The 24,907-nt window shown below is 40.8% G+C and overlaps 1 protein-coding gene across 4 annotated transcripts in view; it reads right to left on the minus strand.

Moving 5' to 3' along the window:
- PPP4R1 (protein phosphatase 4 regulatory subunit 1) overlaps window positions 1-21,722 on the minus strand; it is a 44,526-nt gene extending 22,804 nt beyond the window's left edge. Inside the window, exons 1-8 of one of the 4 annotated variants that reach the window (XM_060775039.2) lie at window positions 21,488-21,722; window positions 21,005-21,049; window positions 4,624-4,708; window positions 3,864-3,970; window positions 2,765-2,907; window positions 1,858-2,004; window positions 798-905; window positions 64-129 (exon numbers count right to left, since the gene is read on the minus strand). In XM_060775039.2, the coding sequence (XP_060631022.2) occupies window positions 64-129; window positions 798-905; window positions 1,858-2,004; window positions 2,765-2,907; window positions 3,864-3,970; window positions 4,624-4,708; window positions 21,005-21,049; window positions 21,488-21,494 (708 nt within the window). In that variant the 5' untranslated portion in view covers window positions 21,495-21,722. Of the gene's footprint in view, window positions 1-63; window positions 130-797; window positions 906-1,857; window positions 2,005-2,764; window positions 2,908-3,863; window positions 3,971-4,623; window positions 4,760-21,004; window positions 21,050-21,188; window positions 21,387-21,487 lie in introns of those variants that run through there. The other 3 variants (XM_060775038.2, XM_067467466.1, XM_060775041.2) reach the window with 3 other exon arrangements.
- Window positions 21,723-24,907: the final 3,185 nt, after the last annotated feature.

The raw sequence follows: 24,907 nt of genomic DNA on the forward strand, positions 1-24,907 counted from the left end.
ACTTGGTGAATTAAGTAATATTGGAGGAAATAATTGTAGAACAATGCTTGAATTTTGACTTACTAGCATTTCTTCAGTGGCTTGCTGTCCAACTACACTACAGATATCACCAAAATTGGCTGCACAGACCTTAAAAACAATGCATCATATTAGCAAAACTTCAGAATATATACAGGAGATCAATAAAATTATTGGAGAAAGTATCCTAAAACATTTAATGATGTGCCATGTTCCTATCTAGTAAATGACATCTCTTACAAAATGACTATAAACAGATATATATGTATTATTTTTTTAAAAAAAAATTAAAACAGAAAATTACATTTTATAGTGTAAGAAATACTGTTTACTTTAAATCAGCTGCAGGAATAAAACAGAATAGCACACCACTAATTTCAGTAGGTTGAGTTTTTTTTAATGAGCTTGGAGATCAGAGCTATTGCCATAAATAAGCAGGCTAAATATGGGAACCACACAATTGTTTAACGAAAGTGGATGAATCCCATTTTTCACACTCAGTAGTGAATTAATTATCATATTTGGGGTCAAAAATGAAACCACTCCCCTGTCCAAACCTCCAGATCAGAAAGAATAATGCATGCATTCATTTATTTGCCTCCCTCATATAAGAACTTAAGGTTAGAATATATAGTTGACACTCAAGCATGCACAATGCGTATACTGGTTGCAAGTGACAGGTGTTCATTCACAAATACACAAGATGGAATTAGTATCTAATGTCTCTATCAGCCATAAGTATTCAGAGTAAAATATCACAATAATGGCAGAAATCATACCTTACGAACATGAAACATCCTGCAATCACAGCACATCTCACAAAATCTAGGAAGAATCAGCCTCTCTGTTATGTCCTTTCCTACCATGGATGCCATTTTACACATTATCTAATAAGAAAGAAAAAAAATAATTCACTATATATTCAGACGATCTACAAAATATTACATGTCTAAACAAACAATAATGCTACAAAAATAGGCTGTGAAATTATATATTGATTTTTTTAAAAATGGCTTATTATGGAAACAAAGATTGGTGATAAAGTTTCATTAGAGACATCTTTTCCCTGTGATAACCGTTTCAAGAGTGAATTTCCTTTCCCAGGAGAAGATTTCTCCCACTTCCTGTTGTCTCAACCCCATTTCTTAACTATGAGTAATTTGTAAATCAGATGTTTGTAACTCAGGGACTGACTGTACAGAACTCCAGGCATGTATTTTGGGGCAGTTTGCTAAGGCAAGCAATTGCACCAAGAACCACTTCCACTGGTATACAAAAAAGCGACTATGACAAAACATTTCTACTATAGAACATATAATTTTTACAATAATATCTACACTGAAATAAAGAGTTATGCAAGAACAACATATTGCTCAATGTTAAGTATTTCCATAAACTGGAACCAACAACAGTCCTTTACCTGATAAACAGTAATCTTAGTAGGGCTCCAGAGGATGGGATCTATATATATAAGGCTCTGTGTGTGTGTACACCCACTGAAATGAGTATGAGAGAAGAAAATGAAAAGAGCCCTTGTCCACCTAACACTGCCTGGAGCAATCATGGCGGAAAAAAGGGTGTGCATACTTTCTCTCTAGAGGAGTGCTACACTAAATAGTTGCCTAAAGACTGTTCCCAGTTCATGAGCCATTAGCTGCCAAATCGCAGTGAATTTCCAGGAGAAAAGCAAACAATGGCTGGCAATGAGGACAAATAAGCTGCTGACCCCCAGTACACAGGGAGAATACACCTACTAGTCTCTCACACCAGAGCGTTTAATAAGTACTGCTCTAAACATACATCAATGCCTGGAGCACGTAACTTAATTCTCCTACTTACTGCCACAGCTTCTGTCTTCACATCATCATTGCTGTCTGGAGCAGTCAATTCTACCAGAACTGGACATACTTTGGTCTCCACATCATATCGCTCAATAAGTTCTTGTTCTAAAAGAACAAGTAATGCTGCCTGGCTTGTTTTTCTCACCTATGATTTAAAAAAAAAACAAAACAGAAGGGACAGTAAAAGAAACTTGTTTTCACCTGCATAATAAATTCTTAAAGCAAATATTTTCTAAAACAACAAGAGATAACTTTATGGATCACATATAAAGTTGAAACTATACAAACATTTACCTAGCGTAAACCCCACTGAACCCAATGGGTCATACTTTAGAATAGAAATGCACAGGAGTGTAGCATGGACCTCTTTACAGTCCTAGCCAGAAAAAAAAATAACAATTTAGTTTAATTTTTTTTAAAAAATTGTATCATCTCCAAAATTATAATTGAGCACAAAACTACTGAAGCCACCAGACCCTACAATATTAATTTAAATTACTCTCTGTGTTATTAGAATGTCATATACAGACAAAAACAAGTGGGGGGAAACAAGGTAAACTACTGTGTTCATACAAAAATTAATAAAGAATTCCAGTGTATCATTGTGTAGTCTTGCAAATCTGCAAAATGAAAGAGCTAGCACCAATTTCAAGGTAAAGCCAAAATGAAGCAGAATTAACTTCCTAGAATAAAGCTGGGCAATCTTTCTGACTCAAAAGATTACACGCATTCATGAGTTAGGGGCTCTGCTCTATGCCAACCTTGCTCCTAGTTCAAAACACAAATATTCATACTGTCCAAACAACTTGTGGAAAACATTTGGTGTGGTGCTCATTTGGAACAAAATGTGACATACAGTCTCTAAATTATCTTCTATTTTTCCAGTAATTTGAAGGAAGTCTCACCTGATTATTCTGGTCTGCAAGGTATCTCACCACAATGGGTAATAAATATTTTGAAAACGCATATGGAATTGAAGGCCTATTTTCTTGACAAAACATAGCAATATGAGGCACCTGTTCCATTAACTCTGCTCGTACTGTTGGCTCTATCAATAAAAATATCAAAATGCATCAGTAAGTGACATATTTATACGGAACAAAATAAATAATAAAACACATATCACGGGTTACAATTCAAATGAGCACTTCTTCTAAAGAGAATATGTTAAGCCCAGAAACTTTGGCTTGGTTTTCAGCTGGGATTTGAACATCCCATGAAATAAGTTCTTCACACAAGCCAAATGAATAGCAGAGCGCCTGTCTGTCTTTTCTGTTGCCTTTGCAAGAGGAAAAATCATGTGCTCATAATGAAAGTAGAGAAAGTGCAGATGTTTCAGGAGAAAGCAGGAGGACTTTTATATCACCTTGTAAAATGTTTTGGACTAGTATAAATCTTTCTTGCCCTCTTTCAAGGCTTATAGAGATTCTAGGGAAGAAGGGACACATGCTGCTTCGCTAATCCTCTGAAGTCCCATCCAAAGCCCTTTTTAAAAATGGCTTTTCTGCATGTGCCAGTAGAGTCGAAGAGTACAGCATTTCATGTTAGATAACGCTTCTGTAGAAGAGGCTAAGTCTGTTTATGCAAAGCACAAAAGTGTGCCAGAACCACCTTCTCCCATACATTCTTTAAATTCAAGAGAGGTGGTAATATTTGTAACCTGCGGATTGGATCTGCCGACACTTCTTGAAATGCCATAATTTTCAAACAAAGAACATTAGAATTCTTCATCAAAAACTTTTCTCTTCTTTTTGCCAACAACTCAGTGCTGTTCCATTTTCTCTAACTGTAACAATTCCTCCATTAGCACATGCCATTTTTCACTTTTCGAACCATCTAATCCTAGCTTAACTCATCTGCATGTATAAAATTGCAAGAGGAAGAAGAAATATTCATTGCTGCATTTATATGTCAATGTCTCTCACACACAGCCACTTCCCTCCTGCCCAAAAGACATTCATAGGAACCATACTTGAAATGGCTCAGATGGCTTTTATCACATACCTGAATCATCTGCTAGCCTACTGACTCTTTCCAACACAGCAATACAATCTCTTTCATCATCACTCACTTCTTTCAAAGTGTCCAACAAACTTCGAGCCACCATTTGCCTGGAATATGAAAAAGTACATTGCTGTTTCATTGAATTTACACTGAATCAGTATATCACTATTGCATCATTATTGTCTTCAAGAACTCTCTCATAAACCCTTTCTGGTTAGGTTAAGAGTGTGTGAGCTTGCCCAGAGTTTTGTGGCAATGTGACCCTGCTTTGTGTTGTCTAAGATTTTGTCCACTAATCCACATAAAACTTACTTCTCAAAAGACAGAAACTTATCTCCATTCTGAGCAAAATACATTCATAGTGTCAGAAAGTCATTCTAATATCAGATGGCAGACCGATCTTTGTAAAAATATGTCACAAGCTTATTTTGCACATGTTAAAAATGTGACAATGAAAGCAGCATTTTTACTCATATGTACCCGTAATATGTATAATTTGGAGGAAAAAATAGTCTCTTCTAATATTACTGTTTTGTAAAAATGATGCAAAACTTTTAACACCTATTTTCTTACAAACTGAAATGCAAAGTAGCCAATGATAAGGGCATATAATTCACCAAATGGAAAAAAATGAACTAGTAAATGAATGTAATTAATAAAATCCCTGTCTTAAAAACAATTTTTGCCCTGTACACAACTTTTAAAAAAAATATAGAACCCTATAAATTATACATTCTGTTCTTTAGGATAAATACCATACCTATTAAAAATATTCTCACTTGCAGCGTACTTGTCCAATCTTCCCAGAGGCGTCAACATTTCATCTTGTGAGACAAAGTCCAGGGCTGAAGGTATAATAATCGCATCAGACTCTGAGCTGTAGTCATCCACACCAACTATCAGAAACATCAGAAACAGTCCTTATGATCACAGTTCTATACTTTAAGACAAAAGGATGCTTAACACTGTTACAAAAGATAGCCAATGCAATAGTCTGCGTTCTTAACACCTCTTTAAAGATTGTGCAAGACCAACCACCAGCATTAGCTGGATTGAACCATTTTTCTTACATGCTGCACTGTATTTGTATATATTGTTCTTCCCAAGCATCGAACGTTTTGCAAAGTTGCAGGATGCACACAACTTGCAACTTTCCTTATGCATATATTAAAGTACTAACTTGCTACTGCTCCATCAGTTAATCAATGAAATCATCAAAGTAAAACATTGAACATTTCAAACAATAAAAATACTAGTAAATGTCTAAAAAAAATTTGGTTCCTTCAAATGCAAAGTCAGGTGGCTTCTTTGACTTAATTAGTAAGCATGGGTTTCCACTGGAACCTCAAACCTGTGGAGACAATGTTTTCATCCCCACTGAACAAAAACACTCCTGAAACTCTGAGGCAGTGATATTGAACACGTTGCCAAATTCTAGGGAAATCAGAATGGATCCCTCATATTTTCTTAAGTTCTGAAAATTCAAATCGTCCACTCTAATTATTTCCTATTCTGAAAGATGGCTTATATAGATTTTACAAAGTTCCTAGAGGTCTAAAAAGATGAACGCCTTCATGTGCAAAGGATTGTTATTGGTTACTTGGGGAAAAATTAAAACTAAATTCTCTAAGAGGATGGGGTCTTTACAAAGTCGCACATGGAGGCAAGGCAGTTTCCTAGCATCCAACAGATGCCCACCTTGCCTTATCGGCACCTGTAGTATTACAATGAATTGGCTATCCCTGACTGCAAATGTGAGAAAACAGGGCTTTAACTTTAAATGTGCTAAAGTATAGAGAAATGCTATTTTGCCTCTGTAGGGAATCATGGTCAACTGGAACTTCAAAATTAAAACTTCAAAATTTCTGGGCAAGTGGCAATTTCTGTTTTTGCTTGTTGCTTGTTGCCTTCATTGGTCTACTGGCATCTTAATCCCTCCCTATCAATATTTGGCCTTAAGGAGGTCCAAGTGTCAAATATCGATAGGGAGGGATTAAGTAGCCACATTGCAAATATTTATTTGTATTGCAAATATATTAACATGACCTGTTTTCAGTTCATATTCCTTCTGGTATCCTTCAGTAGAATCATAGAATCAAAGAGTTGGAAGAGACCTCATGGGCCATCCAGTCCAACCCCCTGCCAAGAAGCAGGAATATTGCATTCAAATCACCCCTCACAAATGGCCATCCAGCCTCTGCTTAAAAGCTTCCAAAGAAGGAGCCTCCACCACACTCCGGGGGCAGAGAGTTCCACTGCTGAACGGCTCTCACAGTCAGGAAGTTCTTCCTAATGTTCAGATGGAATCTCCTCTCTTGTAGTTTGAAGCCATTGTTCCGCGTCCTAGTCTCCAAGGAAGCAGAAAACAAGCTTGCTCCCTCCTCCCTGTGGCTTCCTCTCACATATTTATACATGGCTATCATATCTCCTCTCAGCCTTCTCTTCTTCAGGCTAAACATGCCCAGTTCCCTAAGCCGCTCCTCATAGGGCTTGTTCTCCAGACCCTTGATCATTTTAGTCGCCCTCCTCTGGACACATTCCAGCTTGTCAATATCTCTCTTGAATTGTGGTGCCCAGAATTGGACACAATATTCCAGATGTGGTCTAACCAAAGCAGAATAGAGGGGTAGCATTACTTCCTTAGATCTAGACACTATGCTCCTATTGATGCAGGCCAAAATCCCATTGGCTTTTTTTGCCGCCACATCACATTGTTGGCTCATGTTTAACTTGTTGTCCATGAGGACTCCAAGATCTTTTTCACACGTACTGCTCTCGAGCCAGGCGTCCCCCATTCTGTATCTTTGCATTTCATTTTTCCTGCCAAAGTGGAGTATCTTGCATTTGTCACTGTTGAACTTCATTTTGTTAGTTTTGGCCCATCTCTCTAATCTGTCAAGATCGTTTTGAATCCTGCTCCTGTCCTCTGGAGTATTGGCTATCCCTCCCAATTTGGTGTCGTCTGCAAACTTGATGATCATGCCTTCTAGCCCTTTATCTAAGTCATTAATAAAGATGTTGAACAGGACCGGGCCCAGGACGGAACCCTGCGGCACTCCACTTGTCACTTCTTTCCAAGATGAAGAGGAAGCATTAGTGAGCACTCTCTGTGTTCGTCCACTTAACCAATTACAGATCCACCTCACCGTAGTTTTGCCTAGCCCACATTGGACTAGTTTCCTTGCCAGATGGTCATGGGGGACCTTGTCGAAGGCCTTACTGAAATCCAGGTACGCTACATCCACGGCATTCCCCACATCTACCCAGCTTGTAGCTCTATCGAAGAAAGAGATCAGATTAGTCTGGCATGACTTGTTTTTGATAAATCCATGTTGACTATTAGCGATGACTGCATTTGTTTCTAAGTGTTTGCAGACCGCTTCCTTAACAATCTTTTCCAGAATCTTGCCCGGTATCGACGTGAGGCTGACCGGACGGTAGTTGTTTGGGTCATCCTTTTTTCCCTTCTTGAAGATTGGGACCACATTGACCCTCCTCCAACCTGCTGGAACTTCTCCCGTTCTCCAAGAACTCTCAAAGATGGTTGCCAATGGTTCCGAAATGACTTCCGCTAGTTCCTTCAATACTCTGGGGTGTAGTTGATCTGGCCCTGGGGACTTGAACTCATTAAGAGCGGCCAGGTATTCCTGGACGACTTCTTTCCCAATTTGGTGTTGGATGTCCTCCAATCCCTCATCCACTCTATCTTGCTGAGGTTGAAGACTCTCTTTTTGTGAGAAGACCGAGGCAAAGAAGGCATTAAGTAGTTCTGCCTTTTCCCTATCCCCTGTCAGCATTGCCCCATCTTCTCCTCGAAGAGGTCCTATCACCTCCTTGTTTTTCCTTTTTCTACTGACATAAGAATAGAAGCCCCTTTTATTGTTTTTAATGTCCCTGGCAAGTCTGAGCTCGTTTTTTGCTTTAGCCTTGCGGACCTTTTCCCTACAGGTGTTGGCTATTTGTTTGAATTCTTCTTTGGTGATTTCTCCCTTTTTCCACTTCTTGTGCATGTCTCTTTTGTGTCTTAGCACAGTTAGAAGTTCTTTGGACATCCATTCTGGCTTCTTTGCACTTGTCCTATTTTTTCTCTTTGTTGGCACGGTTTGCAATTGCGCCTTGAGTATTTCACTCTTGAGAAGTTCCCATCCATCCGTAACTCCCTTGTCTTTTAGTATCAGTGTCCACGGAATGCTGCTCAGCGTTTCCTTCATTTTTTGGAAATCAGCTCTCCTAAAGTCCAAAATGCGGGTTTGACTTGTCTTAGTTTCGGCCTTCCTTTGTACCTCAAATTGCAGGAGCACATGGTCACTTGCCCCTAAGGATCCTACCACTTCGACCGCATCGATCAGGTCCTCCGCATTTGTTAGGATGAGATCAAGAGTAGCCAATCCCCTTGTTGCCTCTTCTACCTTCTGGACCATGAAATTGTCTGCAAGGCAAGCGAGGAATTTGTTGGACCTTGTACTCTTGGCCGAGTTTGTTTTTCAGCAAATATCAGGATAGTTGAAATCGCCCATGACTACTACATCTCTTCTCTGTGACTGTTTGGTCAACTGTTGGCAGAAGACTTCATCAAGTTCTTCCTCCTGGCTTGGGGGGGGGGGTCTGTAATAGACGCCTACAACGACATCTTTTTGAGTCCCAGTTCCCTTAATTCTTATCCAGATGATTTCAAGCTGGTTTCCCAGATTGCTGTCTTGAATCTCTTCTGCAGCATAAGAGTTTTTGACATATAAGGCTACTCCGCCTCCTCTCCCCTTTGTTCGGTTTCTGTGAAAGAGGTTATACCCCTCGATATCTACATTCCAGCGATAGGGAGTCATCCCACCAGGTTTCAGTGATCCCTATGATATCATATTTGTGGTGTTGTGCTAAAAGTTGGAGTTCGTCTTGTTTATTTCCCATGCTCTGTGCATTAGTGTAAAGACATGTGAGCCCCTGAGATCTTCCCTTGAGCTGTTTAATTGGGATTATTGTTCTATTGTAGTATTGTTATGACAAGTAACACGTAAAGGGAAAGAGTTTGTTTGTTCCAAAACTGGTCATAGTTTGGAATTAGAATGAAAAGGACAGAACCAAAGTCCTCACTGAAAATCTACAATTCAAGGGAACTGAAAGAAGGAGAGGAGAAATCCCCTTTATATGTATGAATAGAAATTCCAGATGTCAAAGTTATTGCCATAAATGGAGTAAGAGTCTGGGAAAAAGAATCTAAGGAGGGCATAATGTGATCCCACTAACAGAAGAAGAAAAAATTCCAACTGGTAGCAACATATGAGAGTACTAACAGATTTTTTCCCCACCTTTTTATGATGAACCTCTAACAAGAGCATCTGCTACCACTCCACAATGCCTCCATAGCTACTATATACTGGGTCAACATCTTCACTGAGTTACTGACAATAATGCCAAGATTCCTTTCCTGGTGAATCATGGCTAACTTAGACACCATGAGAAATTGGGGTTCTTTGTCCCAACACATCAATTAATGCATAATTATCCAGTACATATTTCATGTTGTTGCTCATTAGCCCAATGTGGAGATTCTTCTACAATTCTTCACAATCCCTTTTTATCTACATAAACCGTTGAAAGAACTATAGCATTGACTGAAAACACCCACTGAAATAAGCAGTATTGATGTGGAATACAGCTTCTCACTGCTATATCTGTTCAGAGTCTTTTTTTCATATTTTAGCTTTTAGTGACTTCATTGTTTTTCTTCTGAAAAGTCTAATATTATAAGAGAGATATTGAGTCTTTATGACTGAAATTAAGTATTCTATTAAAATTACTTTCCTGTACAAGGTTGCATTATTTGAACATAACATTTAAACTGCACTAACTGTAATCCCCAGTACCCTGAAATCATTTTAGCTCAACTACTATACATTGTTGGAAAGCACTCTTCAGATATTCACAAAGCATGTGCCAAAAAAAAGATGACAACTTTATTTGGGGCATTTCGAAGTAAGGAAATTTTAGTGCTCAATTATATCGCTGAGATCAGATGGTGATTATACAAATCACGGAATACTGATGCAGGACTTTCTTTCTTACACTTTGGGGGAGTTTGTTATCTGGCCACCATAGTTTGAAGCAAGATTCAAACTTCATTATATGGTCAGTATAAATGGGGCCTATGACAACAACTCAGGACACACATCTAGATCAACGGCTTCCAATCTTTGGATCTCCAGATGTTAGACATAATCTCCAAGAAGTCCCAGCCAACTTCCCAACTGTCAGGGATTCCAGGAACTGAAATACAAAATATTTGAAGGAACAAAGATTGGGAACCACTAATCTATTTTAATTAAGTTTTAAATGACAAAAAATACAACCAAGTTTTTATCTTGCAAATTTGATTTTCCAGACAACATTATCTATGTAAGTGCAACACATCTAAGCTTAATTACTAACAGTGCTTCATTTCTAAACATTTCTAAAGATTAATTTACAAATGGAAAACTTGCAAGTACCAGTTAGCTCGAAAAAGGAAGAAGAAGAACAGGGTTCCTTCGGGAATTTGTCATCAACGGGATCCACTTCTGCCATCTGTACTATCTCAGTTTACCATTCTGTCTTAATAGGACAATCCAAACTAACAAACACAGCCCTTTTACAATAGTTGTAATTGTAGCTAGTCAGAAAAAGCACCTTCCATTCTTGCATTCTTGCATGTACAAAGGGAAAAGGAGACTATCCCTTCCCTTACCTAACCTCTTCTCCACTTCTCTTCATGCTTTCTTATTTTACCCTACAGCTTTACACTGTAGATGATAACTGACTTCTTGCTACTTACTTATGGTGCACACATCATAATGGGTCTCCCTGACACATTATTTGAGGCATTATTATAAATTACTAAGCTCTCCAAGTCTCTCCATAACCCAGCTGGGACAGGCAATCACAAAACCCTTATATAATATTCCTTTAGCAAAAATTCTTAAACTAGTAGAGTAGAAATTTGAAATTACCTCCCCCCCCCCCCCCCGGTATCATATTACGATAACAATTCATTGCAAGTAACAACTGAATTGTAATGAATTCCTTTTCCAAATAAGAAATACATTACAACTGCTCCTCAACAAAGGACATTATCACTACTTTGACAGTACAAGAGTAATTTCTTTTGTTTTGCTAGGAGTGTGGCATCCCAACAACAGGATAAGAAACACAACTTAGTTCAACTACTGGTTCCTGTTGTACCTCTTAATGGAAATAGTTAACACACATATATATACACTGTGTAAGCAAAATTGAAGAAAGTGTATGTTAGAACTGTAATTAGGAAGTTTGGAATCTGCGGACATGTGTGAGAGCAAGTGAGACTGAGAATAAGGTAGAGACCCCCATTTCAGACTCACATTGACTTTTGGGCTATAATCCAGACATGGGGAAACTTCGGTCCTCCAGGTGTTTTTGACTTCTACTCCCACAATTTCTTATAGCCTACCCTCTCACACGTCCTGTCCTTCCCAGGCCCGTCCCACTCATAGCAAGGCCAGCCCTCTTGGTTGGGCCCACAATGCAGCCCCAAGGCAAAAAAGTTTGCTCATGCCTGTAGTAGGCTGTTAGGAATTATGAGAGTTGAAGTCCTAAACACCTGGAGGGCTGAAGTTTGCCCATGCCTGATATCAAATGAAATATCTATCAAATATTTATTTATCTGAAATAAGCCCCACTGAACACAACGGCGCTTACATCTGAGCTGACGTGATATCATTGTTTACTAGCTTTTTAAAAAGAAAGCAACAGGTCCTGCCTGATCTTGTAAACTATGCAGAGTTAACCCTTGATGCTGCTTAATGAAAGATCGGCAATGAATACCAAGTACTATAGGCTGTATTTCAGGGAACTGGCAAAACCACCTCTGTATAGGTCTTCCCTAAGAAAACTATATGAATTTCAAAAGTAACATGAAGATACATATACCCAACTGCTCAATGGGGATAAGTATATTATTTCATAGTCATGTAATTAAAGCTCTAATGAAGACTGAAGTGAGAGTATAGTCAGTAAAGATGGTGATATTTGTTAGAAAAAGACCAGGTAGAAAACACTTTAGAAGTTGACTTCTTTATCTAACAGTCTTAAGATCATGATATTTATTTGTTCATGAAGTATCCTAGCACGGAAACACCACCACCACCACATGTCTTTCTATATATTTTCTGCAGTATAAAACAGGGTGTCTTCAACTTCTACAGCAGAATATCTGGAGGAGGTAGTGTTTCTTATCTTATAAGCACTGAGCAAATGTCTCTATAAGGTAAACCAGACAATACACTTTAAAAAGAGCATTTAAATGTGATTTTTCCAAACATTAAAAGTACCTCAGTCCATTTTGGGGGAGTATTATTGCTGGAGTCCAGAAGGAGATCTTGCCCTACTATTACCCCATTTGCTTAGTAAAGAAGTCTATGCTGCATGGTTGTATTTCTTTTTTATGTTTTTTAAAAACAAAATTCTTTATTACTTTGCTCCAATTTACTATATTTTTAGTAAGTAATCTATTCCCATGACATGATTAAAATATGAAAACCTCAGTTTAGTCACCTTGACTTCTAGGAAGACTTCAAGCCTTATTTTTAAGTAACATATACAAGTATTTTCTTTTAAATACTATATCACTAGGGGATGAAACTTTAGTGAGCCCTTTTTGTGGCTGTTGTTTTTGGAACGTTGTGATCCACATATATGCAACCTTGCTCTAACACAGGCATATGGGCAAACATCAGCCCCTCATGTGCTCTGGACTTCAACTCCCACAATTCCTAACAGCCAGTAAGTAGGATGGGATTTCTGGGAGTTGATTTCCAAAACACCTGGAGGACCGAAGTTTGCCCATGCTTGCTCTAACATGGAGAAATTTTGAAAAGATTAATAGACAGCATTGTGTTATTGATATTTAAAACAAAGCAAGTTTTAAATGGAGCAACAGAAGGGATAGCTGAACATGTGAATTCAAAGAAATCTTCAAGCAAATGCGTATTCTGTTTAATAGGCTTTAATAATGCTTATTTTCTTAATGCTGCACAAATATGAAATGTCAATATTTGTCCACAAACAATAAAAGCATTCAGTGCTTTGTTATCAACAAATAAACGGAACACCTATCTATTTTGCAAGAATTATTTTTCACTCTTACACTGAAACAAGTTTCAACATTGTCCACAACTCTTAAGGAATTTTATCTACTAACTACATAACCCAGCTTCAGCACTTTACATGCCAAAGCAAAGCAGATCTGTTTCTTGACTCTTGGTGCTTCCCTGGAATATAAATGTGTGTGTGTGTGTGTATGTGTGTATATATTTAACTCAGCTACAGATCTATTCTGCACTGGACAAGGAAAAATGATGTTCTCTTTGATACAATCAAAAGTTTTTCCTATAGAAGTTCACTTGCATAAATGAAAAACACAAACATACTTCAGCAGTATTCCTTGTGAAACACTTTAATTCATATATTGCTCCCATCTACTCAGTGCAGCTTTTGTTCAACCTGACTCAGCACACAAAGGATGGTTTTGAAAGGCAGCAGATTACAGGAGCTGTCTTCATAGACTTGTCAGCAGCCTATGACACTGTAAACTATCGCCTTCTCCTGAGGAAAATTTATAATATCACAAAGGACAACCACCTCACCCACTTCACAGAAAATCTGCTACTAAACATGAGCTTGTTTGTTGAATTCCAGGGCCAGAGAAGCATATGGCGAAAACAGAAGAACGGCCTGCCTCAGGGGAGAGGTGCTTGCTCCATCAATGTTCAACATTTACACAAATGATCAGCCACTGCCAGAAGTGACAGAGAGTTTAATCTATGCTGACGATTGTGCCATCACTGCTCAAGCAGGGAGCTTTGAGATGGTTGAACAAAAAGTCTCCAAAGCTTAAGGTGCTCTTACTGCCTATTACAAGCAAACTTGCTGATTCCTAATCCATCTAAAACACAAACATGTGTTTTTCATCTTAAGAACAGACAAGCATCTCGAACTCTGAGGATTACATGAGAAGGAATCCCCCTAGAGCATTGCAGCACACCCAAATATCTTGGAGTTACCCTGGACCGTTATCTGACCTACAAGAAGCACTGCCTGAATATCAAGCAAAAAGTGGGCACTAGAAACAATATCATACAAAAGCTGACTGGCACAACCTGGGAATCACAACCAAATACAGTAAAGACATCTGCCCTTGCACTTTGCTACTCTGCTGCTGAGTACGCATGCCCAGTGTGGAACACATCTCATCACACTACAACAGTGGATATGGCTCTTAATGAGACATGCCGCATTATCACAGGATGTCTACACCCTACATTCCTGGAGAAATTACACTGTCTAGCCAATATTGCACCACCTGACATCCGCCGGAAAGTAGTAGCCAATAATGAAAGGACCAAAGAAGTGACATCTCCGGCCCATCCCCTGTTCAGATATCAGCCAGCATGTCAATGCCTTCAATCAAGAAATAGTTTTCTAAGATCTACAGTGATACTCACAGGAACACCTCAGCAAGCGAGAGTCCAAAAGTGCAGAGCCAATCTTAAGAAATGGAGCTACAAAGTGGAGTCCACGACATGCGAGTGTGGAGAAGATCAAACCATAGACCACCTATTACAATGCAGCCTGAGCCCTTCCACAGGCACAATGGAAGACCTTCTTATAGCAGCACCAGAGGCACTCCAAGTGGCCAGCTACTGGTCAAAGGATATTTAATAGAATGCCAAGTTTTTAAACTTTGTGTTTTCTCAAATACATCACAATTGTACCCTTGATTTGCTCCTGAAACGATAAATATATATCTACACAGTTGCTTTCTAAAGCATAAGAAACTAGATGTTATCATAGTTGCTGCTTATGGAAGTGATAATACTAAATGACAATATTTAAAGAATACTGAGATCAATTTTACTGTGTACTCTGAACTTTTGTGATGATGATGATGATGTTATATCCTGCCACCATCTTCCAGAAGGGACTCAGTGTAGCTTACAAACCAGCGCATAGTAGTGCCATTAGAACACATAAAATACAAATAAGCAGCTGAGAGGGAAAAGGAAGGGGCCTGAGGCTGTTAGGAATTGTGAAAGTTGAAGTCCAAAACATCTGGAGGGCTGAAGTTTGCCCATGCCTACTCTAAAACATCATGTAACATATTTATATTCTCCAGAAAATGGTCAATAGCATCCCTGCGATTGTAATAAGCAAAATAACATCTGCTTTACTTTGTTTGTAGGTTACACGAGATTGTAAGACCTCCAATTTTGTCAATATGAATTTAGATCACCACAAAATGTTGTGTATATAGTTTAATGCTCAAATACAGAGCACTAAAGTAAAATACAGTATCTCCTAACAGACTAGCTTAATAACAAGCTATTCAGTTTGCTGGCTTTGTGAGTAAGTGTCTTAGGTATGGCCAGCTTAAGGCCCCATCTCAATCCTGAAAGCTGTGAGTACAAATCAGGTCTTTTGATGACCCATTTCCTTCTACTGAAGGGCTAAGACAGCTGCACTACTCCAGGAACATACAGGTCACAAAGTTCAGGATGAAGCATGCAAGAACAAAAAATAAAGTGTTCTCATTTGAAGAACTTTGGCAAAAAGCAGACTTTGACAGGAAGTGAAGCTACTACAGAATTCAAGCACTCCAATAGCTTGTTGAAAAATGCTCCTCTTTGATAAAACTTTCCCACTATAACCCTAATCATCCTGAAAGTAAAGACACTAGAAGTCTTATATCAAGTATCACTTTCTATGGCCAGCAAAAGAAAAGAGACTCAACCTAATGAATTTTAATTTGTGAACAGCTGTAGAGTGGTGAATGCTACAACACTTCATAAAATCATCAAATAACTATTGTCTCTAACCTCATTGACTGGGAAGACTTTAAATAAGCCTTTCTCAATCTTCATACCTTGGAGGAATCTTTGCAATAATTTTCAGATTTCAGGCAACTCTTGAATAAAGCTCATTGTTTTTGTAGTTTTCCCCAGTCACAATCTCTCACATAACCTCTAGAACCCTTTTATAAAATTCTAACTGAGAAACCCTGCTTAAAGGCTTTGAAAAAGTATTTATATTTTACACAACAGTTCAACCTATAGTCCATTAGGAAGCTTTCCTCCCATTATCACCAGCAAGCAGGTCAGTTAGAAATGTTATATTGTCCACATTTGGAAGATTCCAGCTTCCAAAATGTGACTTACTCCAGGTATTTGGGATTAAAAATCCCATTCATCACAGCTAACATGGCCAAAAATCAGGGACAATAGCAGCTGCAATACAGGATTTTTCAAGGTGCTAAGGTAAGGAAAGGTTGGTATGCTGGGCATTATACTACTCTGTCATCTCACTTCTCCATTAATGAGTTTCTATTTTAATAGAATCTCATGTTCAAAGTCTCTTTTAGATTTAGCTGTTATTTTATTAATGTCTTAATTCCATACAGTTCCTTTTTCTGCAACTTACTTATGACAGTCTGAACCATCATTAACATCTGGATAGACTGTCATTACACTTGTTTTATTTATTATTTATTTACTTCATTTTTACCCCACCTTTCTTACTCCGCAGGGGACTCAAGGTGGCTTACAAACTCAATGCCGCATGGACATAACAATAAAACATACCCCATCAAATTATAAAATAGTTAAAACATACGAACAATTAAAACACATAAACAATAAAATAGATACATAAAGTGCCAAACCTTGATCTCATACTTATCCATAGTCATTTTTCAAAATCCATAGTCATTATTCAAGCTGTTGAAGTCTAATTCCGTAATATCCTATTTGCCAAACGCCTGTGTACAAAGCCAGGTCATAAGCTTTTTTCCAGGAGGGATGTGGTCTGCCTGATGTCACTAGGGAGGAAGTTCCACAGCTGAGGGGCCGCCACTGAGAAGGCTCTGTCCCTCGTCCCCGCCAATCATGCTTGCGAAGAGGGTAGGGCCAAAAGCAGGGCCTCTCCAGCTCTTGTTGGCTCATAAAGGGAAATGCTTTTGGATAGGTATGTTGGGCCAGAACTGTTTAGGGCTTTATAGGCCAAAGCCAGCACTTTGAATTGAGCCCGGGAGCAAACTGGCAGCCAGTGGAACTGACATAACAGGGCAGTTGTATGCTCCCTGTATACAACTGCTACCATCTTTTGTGGAAGTCGTTACCAGAAGTTAGTTGTTACCAGAAGGCTGGATTCTTTTAATATATTTGTGTTATGGCAACAATTTTATGCTTATATTTTGTTTTGTTAATCTTATGGTTATGTTGTTTTTTACTTTGTATGTTTTGTGCTGTTACCTGGGAACCACTCTGAATCCCCTCGGGGAGATGGAGCGGTATATAAATAAAGTGTTATTATTATTATTAATACATTATGAACTCATTTATTTGATGTCTATCTTTCCTTTCTCGTAATATAAGTCACATAGCAGCCACTGTCTTGGCAATCTTCAAAACACATTATTCAGAAACAAAAGTATACTTCTATCTATGTGTATGATGTCAGGAGTGACTGGAATTTTATTCACCCAGTGAAATTCTACCTTCCTCTTCCTATAGCCCAGGCATGAGAAAACTTCGGTCCTCCAGGTGTTTTGGACTTCAACTCCCATAATTCCAAACAGCCTACTGGCTGTTAGGAATTGTAGAAGCTGAAGTCCAAAACACCTGGAGGGCCAAAGACTGCCCATGCCTGCTATAGTTTCTGCTTTTTCTATTTTCCCTATTTTGAAAGTGTGGGAAGACAGAGAGAAGGAAAGCCATCCTTCCCCTTTCACTATGAGAAGCTCTTCCACGCACAGCAGAGGCTACTTAGAGCCCATCAGTTTTAAAGCCACTGCCACATGGTCAAGTTTTAACAACATTTTTTCACTGAGGAAAACTATTTAATCTATTTTCATCCCTGTCTAAACATGAATACAGTCTTGCCCAATAGTTGTACCAGACTCAACTACATGACTTGCAACAATAAACTGCCCAAAACAAAGAGACACACAAAAGTCAATTTCCACACAACATTATTAAGCGAAGTGTAATGACACAAAAAAGTAGGAAGTACAGTATTATAATACGATGTGTCTCTCAATATTATGGCACACTATTATCGAGAGCTTCGCCAAAGAAAGTACAGGCAGTCCCCAAGTTACAAATGTTCTTACTTTTGACTCCTAGTTACAAACAAGGGTGATACAACAGAAATTAGGTGGGAATCTACCCCTCAGAAGGGAAAGCCACTCATGTAAGAGTTATCATGGGGGAAAGGTGTATCCACTGAAGCTTTATCACCAATCCTTATTTCCACGACAACCCAATACAGCCTGGAAAACTCACTGCAACCCAGTGATTTCGGCCATGAAAGCCTTTAACAAGTAAAGGTAAAGGTTTCCCCTTGACATTAAGTCTAGACATGTCCAGCTCTGGGGGGTGGTGCTCATCTCCATTTCTAAGCTGAAGAGCTGGTGTTGTCTGTAGACACCTCCAAGGTCATGTGGCCAGCATGACTGCCTGGAGCACCGTTACCTTTCTGCAGAAGCGCTACCTATTGATCTACTCACATTAGCATGTTTTCGAATTGCTAGGATGGCAGAAGCTGGGGATAACAGCGGGAAGTCACCCTGCTCCCCGGATTCGAACCACCAAACTTTCGGTCAGCAAGTTCAGCAGCTCAGTGGTTTAATCTGCTGCACCATCAAGGGGGCCATATACAATAGTTTCAAACAAATATTTATTATACATTATATATACATTAGTTTCCAATAAACCTCACAACCTCTGAGGATGCCTGCTATAGATGTGGGCAAAATGTCAGGAGATAATGCTTCTGAAGCATGGCCATGAAGCCCGGAAAACTCAAAGCAATGCAGTGATTCCGGCCAAAGCCTTCAAAAACAAATATAATAATAATAATAATAACCTTTCCTTATGCTATCCAAAACTACATTTTAAAAAACAACCGAGTTACCAGTCTTGTTTGTAACCCAGAGGCTGCCTGCACAGGACAATACCGTCCCTATTACATGACTGTTGCCACAAGCATCTTGCACAAAACTTGACCTAAATCTCACTCCTTAAGACTAGTAGCAGCCCTCACTGGCAGCACAACCGACCCATCAAACTCATGGCCTTTCCCATTTCCACTCAGGGAAATAAAAAGAAAATGAAAAGAGGCGGGGGGCATACAAAACAGTGAGAGGAAGAACTTTATAAATCAAGCCAGGCCTGTGCCTGAGTGAAGTTACCAGTCTTGTTTGTAACCCAGAGGCCGCCTGCACAGGACAACACCATCCCTATTACAGTAGAGTCTTGCTTATCCAACATAATCGGGCCGGCAGAATGTTGGATAAGCAAAAATGTTGCATAATAAGGAGGGATTAAGGAAAAACCTTTTAAAAATCATTTATGGTTTTACAAATTAAGCACCAAAACATCATGTTTTACAACAAATCGAAAGAAAAAGCAGTTCAATACATGGAAAAATTGAAAGCAAAAGCAGTTCAATACATGGTATTGTTATGTAGTAATTACTGGATTTACAAATTTAGCACCAAAACATTGCAATGTATTGAAACAGCTGTGGATCCGGGCGCAAGGCAGATTGCATTGGATAATACAGAACGCTGGATGAGCGAAGGTGGCAAAAGTATGATAGCTGTGACCCAATCCCGAGATAGGGCAGCGAGTGAGAGACGCAGGTGCGACAGAGTCATGGCAAGATAGTTTGCCAGAAAAAGGGGGGGACAGAAGGGGGGGGCAACAAACAGCCAAGCATAGTGCTTAAGGCTATCCGGATATCGTATGCAAACACATTCAAATACGTAACGTCTTCACTTCTCTAATTCTGACCCACATCACAAAACTAGCATTGGTCCCGGCTATCATACTTTTCCTAGTTGGATATACAAGACTCTACTAGGTGACAGTATGATAGCTGGGTCCAGAAGCTCCGAGCATTACACACATTCTGCAACGACTGTTGTGAATAAGGAAAGGGACCACGTGAGGGTAGAAGGACAGAAAGGAGGGGAGGGTTAGGATAAGTTTTAGGGAAATGTTTAGGGAAAGGTTTAGGGTTTGGATCAAGTTTAGGATAAGGTAGGGTAAGCTTTAGGGTTAGGATTAGGGGTTAGGCTTAGGATAAGGTAGGGTAAGGGTTTTCATTAGAGTTAGGATTAGGGGTTAGGCTTAGGATAAGGTTTAGGATAAGGTAGGGTAAGATTTAGTGTAAGCTTTAGGGTTAGGGTTTGTGGTTAGGCTTACGGTAAGGTTTAGGATAAGGTAGGGTAAGCTTTAGGGTTAGGGTTTGTGTTAGGGTTAGGATTTGGGGTTAGGCTTAGGGTAAGCTTTAGGATATGGTAGAGTAAGCTTTAGGATAAGCTTTAGGTTTAGGGTTTGTGTTAGAGTAAGGGTTAGAGGTTAGGCTTAGGGTAAGCTTTAGGATAAGGTAGGGTAAGCTTTAAGGGTTAGGGTTTGTGTTAGAGTAAGGGTTAGGGGTTAGGCTTAGGGTATGGTTTAGGATAAGGTAGGGTAAGCTTTGAGGTTAGTGTTTGTGTTAGGGTTAGGATTAGGGTAAGATTTAGGGTTTGGGTAAGGGTTTGGGTTTTACCATTAAAGAACTCTTACATTCCTTCTATAATATCGCGTTGTGCAAACAGCGCTTCTGAAGGAGTGAAGTGGAAACACTGTCACGCTCCTAGCTTCCGGACCCAGCTATCATACTATTACCTTCTATTGTACACAAGCATTTTGCACAAAACTTGACCTAAACCCCCTCCTTAAGACTAGCAGCAGCCCTTGCTGACAGCACAACCGACCCATCAAACTCATGGCTTTCCCCATTTCCTCTCAGCAGCCTTCAGGGGAATCAAAAAGCAAACGAATGGGAGGTGCGGGAAGGAAAGAAACATACAAAGAGGCGCGGGGGAGAACTTTATAAACCAAGCCAGGCCTGTGTTGGAGTGAAGGCGCTGCTTAAAAGCATGGCTGCTTCCTCCCACAATGCAACCCGGGCCTCCATCCTCCTGGGCAATGTCAAGACCTCTCTCTCTGTGTGTCTCTCTCTATTTCTCCCCGCCTTGGGAATGAGGAAAGGAGAGGAAAGGGAGGTGGTCGATAGAAGCCGGTACTCACATCCGTCTATCTCCTCCTGCAGGTCCTCCTGAAGCAGCGACAGATCTGGATTTGGGGGAGAGGGAAAGAGGAAGGGTGTTACATCAAAACAATACGGCAGGAATATAAGCTGCAGCTGAGGGAGGGAAGGGGCTTCCTTTCCCGGCCTCGCCCTCTTTGTCTCCGAGGGGCGTGAAGGCCTCACCTTTTCCTCGCGCTGAGGGGGAATCGAAGGGCGAGGCCTACCGTGGGCCAAGGCGTCCCACAAGCCCTTCCTTCCCTCCCTCCTTTGTACACTACATGTATGTGTGTGTCCCCCCGCAACCGTGTCCCCGACGCAGGCGCGGAGAGAAGGAAGGAAGGGAAGCAGGAAGAGAAGGAAGGAAGGAGGCACCCCTTCCTCAGGCCGGTCTCCTGTGAAGAGTAGACTTCCCTCTTTTCCTGGTGCTTCTTTTGAGGAAGGAAGGAGGGAGGGAAGGGGAGAGGGAGGCGCGCGCAACCTACCCGCCATGTTTCCTGAGGCCTCCCCGCTTGGGGTCGACCATGGAGGGGAGGCTGAGGCGGAGAGAGGCCTTCTAGGCCCAAGCGGTGCTTCCGGGCGTCCCCGGGAGAGTCTCCCGCGAAGGCAGGCGCCCGAGAGAGAGGGAGAGGCGGGCAGAGAGACAGGGAGGGAGGGGTTTGGGCCGGACACCAACGCCACCGCTGCTGCTGCCCCCGCCTTCGCCTCTGCCGGGGAGGGAACCAGGGCGAGCCCCGGCAGCCCGAAGGAAGAGAGGGAGGGACAGAGAGAGAGAGTAAAGAAAGGAAGGCAGGCCTCCGCGGGCCTCTCAAGGCCGGCTCTGCAGAGGACTAGAAGCAATACCTTGCCCCCGCTTGCCACGCCAGGCCTCCTTTTGCTCTGTTCTTTTCGCCACTGCTCTTTTGCCTGGCCCCGAAGTTTCCAAAAAGGAAGAGAATGACAGGTTGACATATCTTCAGCCTTCTTTGCCAAAGGGGTTCCTAAAACCATCAGAAATATATATTTTCTGATGGTCTTTGGAGACCCCTCTGAAACCTCCTTGCAACCCCTCCAGGCCTCCTTCCCAGCTCCTTCCCTGAATTCAGATTTTTACATTCCTCTTCTGGCTTTTGCTCTGTTCATTTCACCACTGCTCTTTTGCCTGGCCCCCAAGTCTCCTCCTGGCACCGATTTTCCTACTTTGGCTGTTTAGTTTCTTCCTCTGTTCAACTACTTGACTTATGTGTCAAACTCAATATTGAATCACTGGGTTGCTGTAGATTTTTTCGGGTTATATGGCCATGTTCTCGAGGCATTCTCTCCTGACGTTTCGCCTGTATCTATGGCAAGCATCCTCAGAGGTAGTGAGGTCTCTTGAAACTAGGAAAATGGGTTTATATATCTGTGGAATGACCAGAGTGGGACAAAGAACCCTTGTCTGCTGGAGCTAGGTGTGAATGTTACAACTGACCACCTTGATTAGCATTTGATGGCCTGGCAGTTTTTTGGTGTGGCTTGCTAGTGCCTGAGGGAATTTTTTTGTTCAGAGCAGAGGAGTGCTTTTGGTGGGAAGATTCACCATCTGTTTCCAAAAAGGAAGAGAAGGACAGGTTGACATATCTTCAGTCTTCTTTGCCAAAGGGGTTCCTAAAACCATCAGAAATATATATTTTCTGATGGTCTTTGGAGACCCCTCTGAAACCTCCTTGCAACCCCTCCAGGTCTCCTTCCCAGCTCCTGCCCTGAATTCAGATTTTTACATTCCTCTTCTGGCTTTTGCTCTGTTCATTTCACCACTTCTCTTTTGCCTGGCCCCGAAGTCTCCTCCTGGCACCGATTTTCCTACTTCGGTTGTTTAGTTTCTTCCTCTGTTCAACTATTTGACTTATGTGTCAAACTCAAGGTCGAATCACTGGATTGTTGTAGGTTTTTTCGGGCTATATGGCCATGTTCTGGAGGCATTCTCTCCTGATGTTTCGCCTGCATCTATGGCAAGCATCCTCAGAGGTAGTGAGGTTGAATCCTTTTCCCCTGCCCTGTCATTTTTATGCTTGGGCAGAACTGCAACTCCCATGTTCCTCATCAGGACTAGAACTGATGACCGTTGTAGTACAGTCACATCCAGTTTGTTCTGTTTGTTTATTTATTTATTTATTTACGGCGCTTATATGCCGCCCTTCTCACCCCGAAGGGGACTCAGAGCGGCTTACAATATATATTTTCATACAATATATTATATTATTAGCAAAGTACAATATCAGTATATATTACTATATTGCACTATACCATTATATTGTAATATTATTAGTAATATTACATGTAATTAAATATATAATTATAATTATAATATTGAATTATTATTACTAGTATTATATTGTATTACATTATAATATTATAAATATTATATATATATACAATATACTATATTATATTATTAGTAAAGACAAGATGGCAGTGTCTTCTGCTCCCCTCTGTCTTCTCTCTGGCCAGAGCAGTCATTGGTGCCAGAAGGGGGAGGGGCCTCTGAAGTGATGATATAGGCAGAAGACAAGATGGCAGTGTCTTCTGCTCCCCTCTGTCTTCTCTCTGGCCAGAGCAGTCGTTGGTGCCAGAAGGGGGAGGGGCCTCTGAAGTTTACTTAGGATAGGCAAAGGGAAAGGTTTCCCTTTGACATTAAGTCTAGTCAAGTCCAAATCTCTGGAGTGGTGCTCATCTCCATTTCGAAGCTGAAGAGCCGGCATTGTCTGTAGACACCTCCAAAGTCATGTGACCAGCATAACTGCATGGAGCACCGTTACCTTATTTATTTATTTACAGCTTTTATATTCCGCCCTTCTCACCCCGCAGGGGACTCAGGGCAGATTACAGTGTACACATATATGGCAAACATTCAATGCCAATTTTTTTACATACAATCATACACAGAGGCTATTTAACTTTTTCTCGCCGCCAGGGGAGCTGTCGCTTTCATCGTCCATCTGCGACGCTGATGAAGCACTTCCACATTCCCCGCATGCTTCACCGCAGGAATGCTTTGCTGGAGTCTTCTTTTTATGGCCTCATAAATCAGTTAATATTAGCTTCCCCACACTTTAAGGTGGTACCTAATTTTCCTACTTGACAGATGCAACTGTGTAGCCTGGTTGTAGTCCGGGTTGGAGTGGGTTTCCAACCATTGTGTAGCCTGTTGTTGACCTTTGCAACTTTTCGGGTTGCAAAGGTCAACAACAGGCTACACAATGGTTGGAAACCCACTCCAACCCGGACTGGCTTCGAACTCATGATCTTTTGGTCAGAGTGATCTTAATGCAGCTGACACTCAGCCAGCTGCACCACAATCCTGCGCCACAGAAGCGGTACTTACTGATGTACTCACCTTCGCATGTTTTCAAACTGCTAAGTTGGCAGATGCTGGGCCTGACAGCAGGAGCTCACCCACTCTCTGGATTTGAAACACCAAGCTTTCAGTCAGCAAGTTCAGCAGCTCAGTGGTTTAACCCACTGCGCCACCATAGTTGGAATAATGGGGATTTAATTTAAATCAGGCAAGGGCAAACTTCGGCCCTCCAGGTGTTTTGGACTTCAACTCCCACAAATTCCTAACAGCCGAAGTTTGCCCATGCCTGCTCTATAAGCTAGGTCGCATTACACCCACCCACCCCCAAGATGGATGGATGGTATCCTTGAAGTGACTGGCTTGACTCTGGAGGAGCTGGGGATGGAGACGGCCAACAGGGAGCTCTGGCTTGGGCTGGTCCATGAGGTCATGAAGAGTTGGAAGCGACTGAATGAATAAACAACAATTACATCCCCCCCCCCCCAACCGTGGGAGAAATAAGATTGAATACTGTGAAAGCTACCCACTTGCATGGCTATTAGCCTCCTCCCAGTAGACTCAAATCAAAGGAAAGTTTCTTGAGAACCAC

Source organism: Anolis sagrei, chromosome 4, assembly GCF_037176765.1.
Source record: "Anolis sagrei isolate rAnoSag1 chromosome 4, rAnoSag1.mat, whole genome shotgun sequence".
NCBI lineage: Eukaryota > Metazoa > Chordata > Lepidosauria > Squamata > Dactyloidae > Anolis > Anolis sagrei.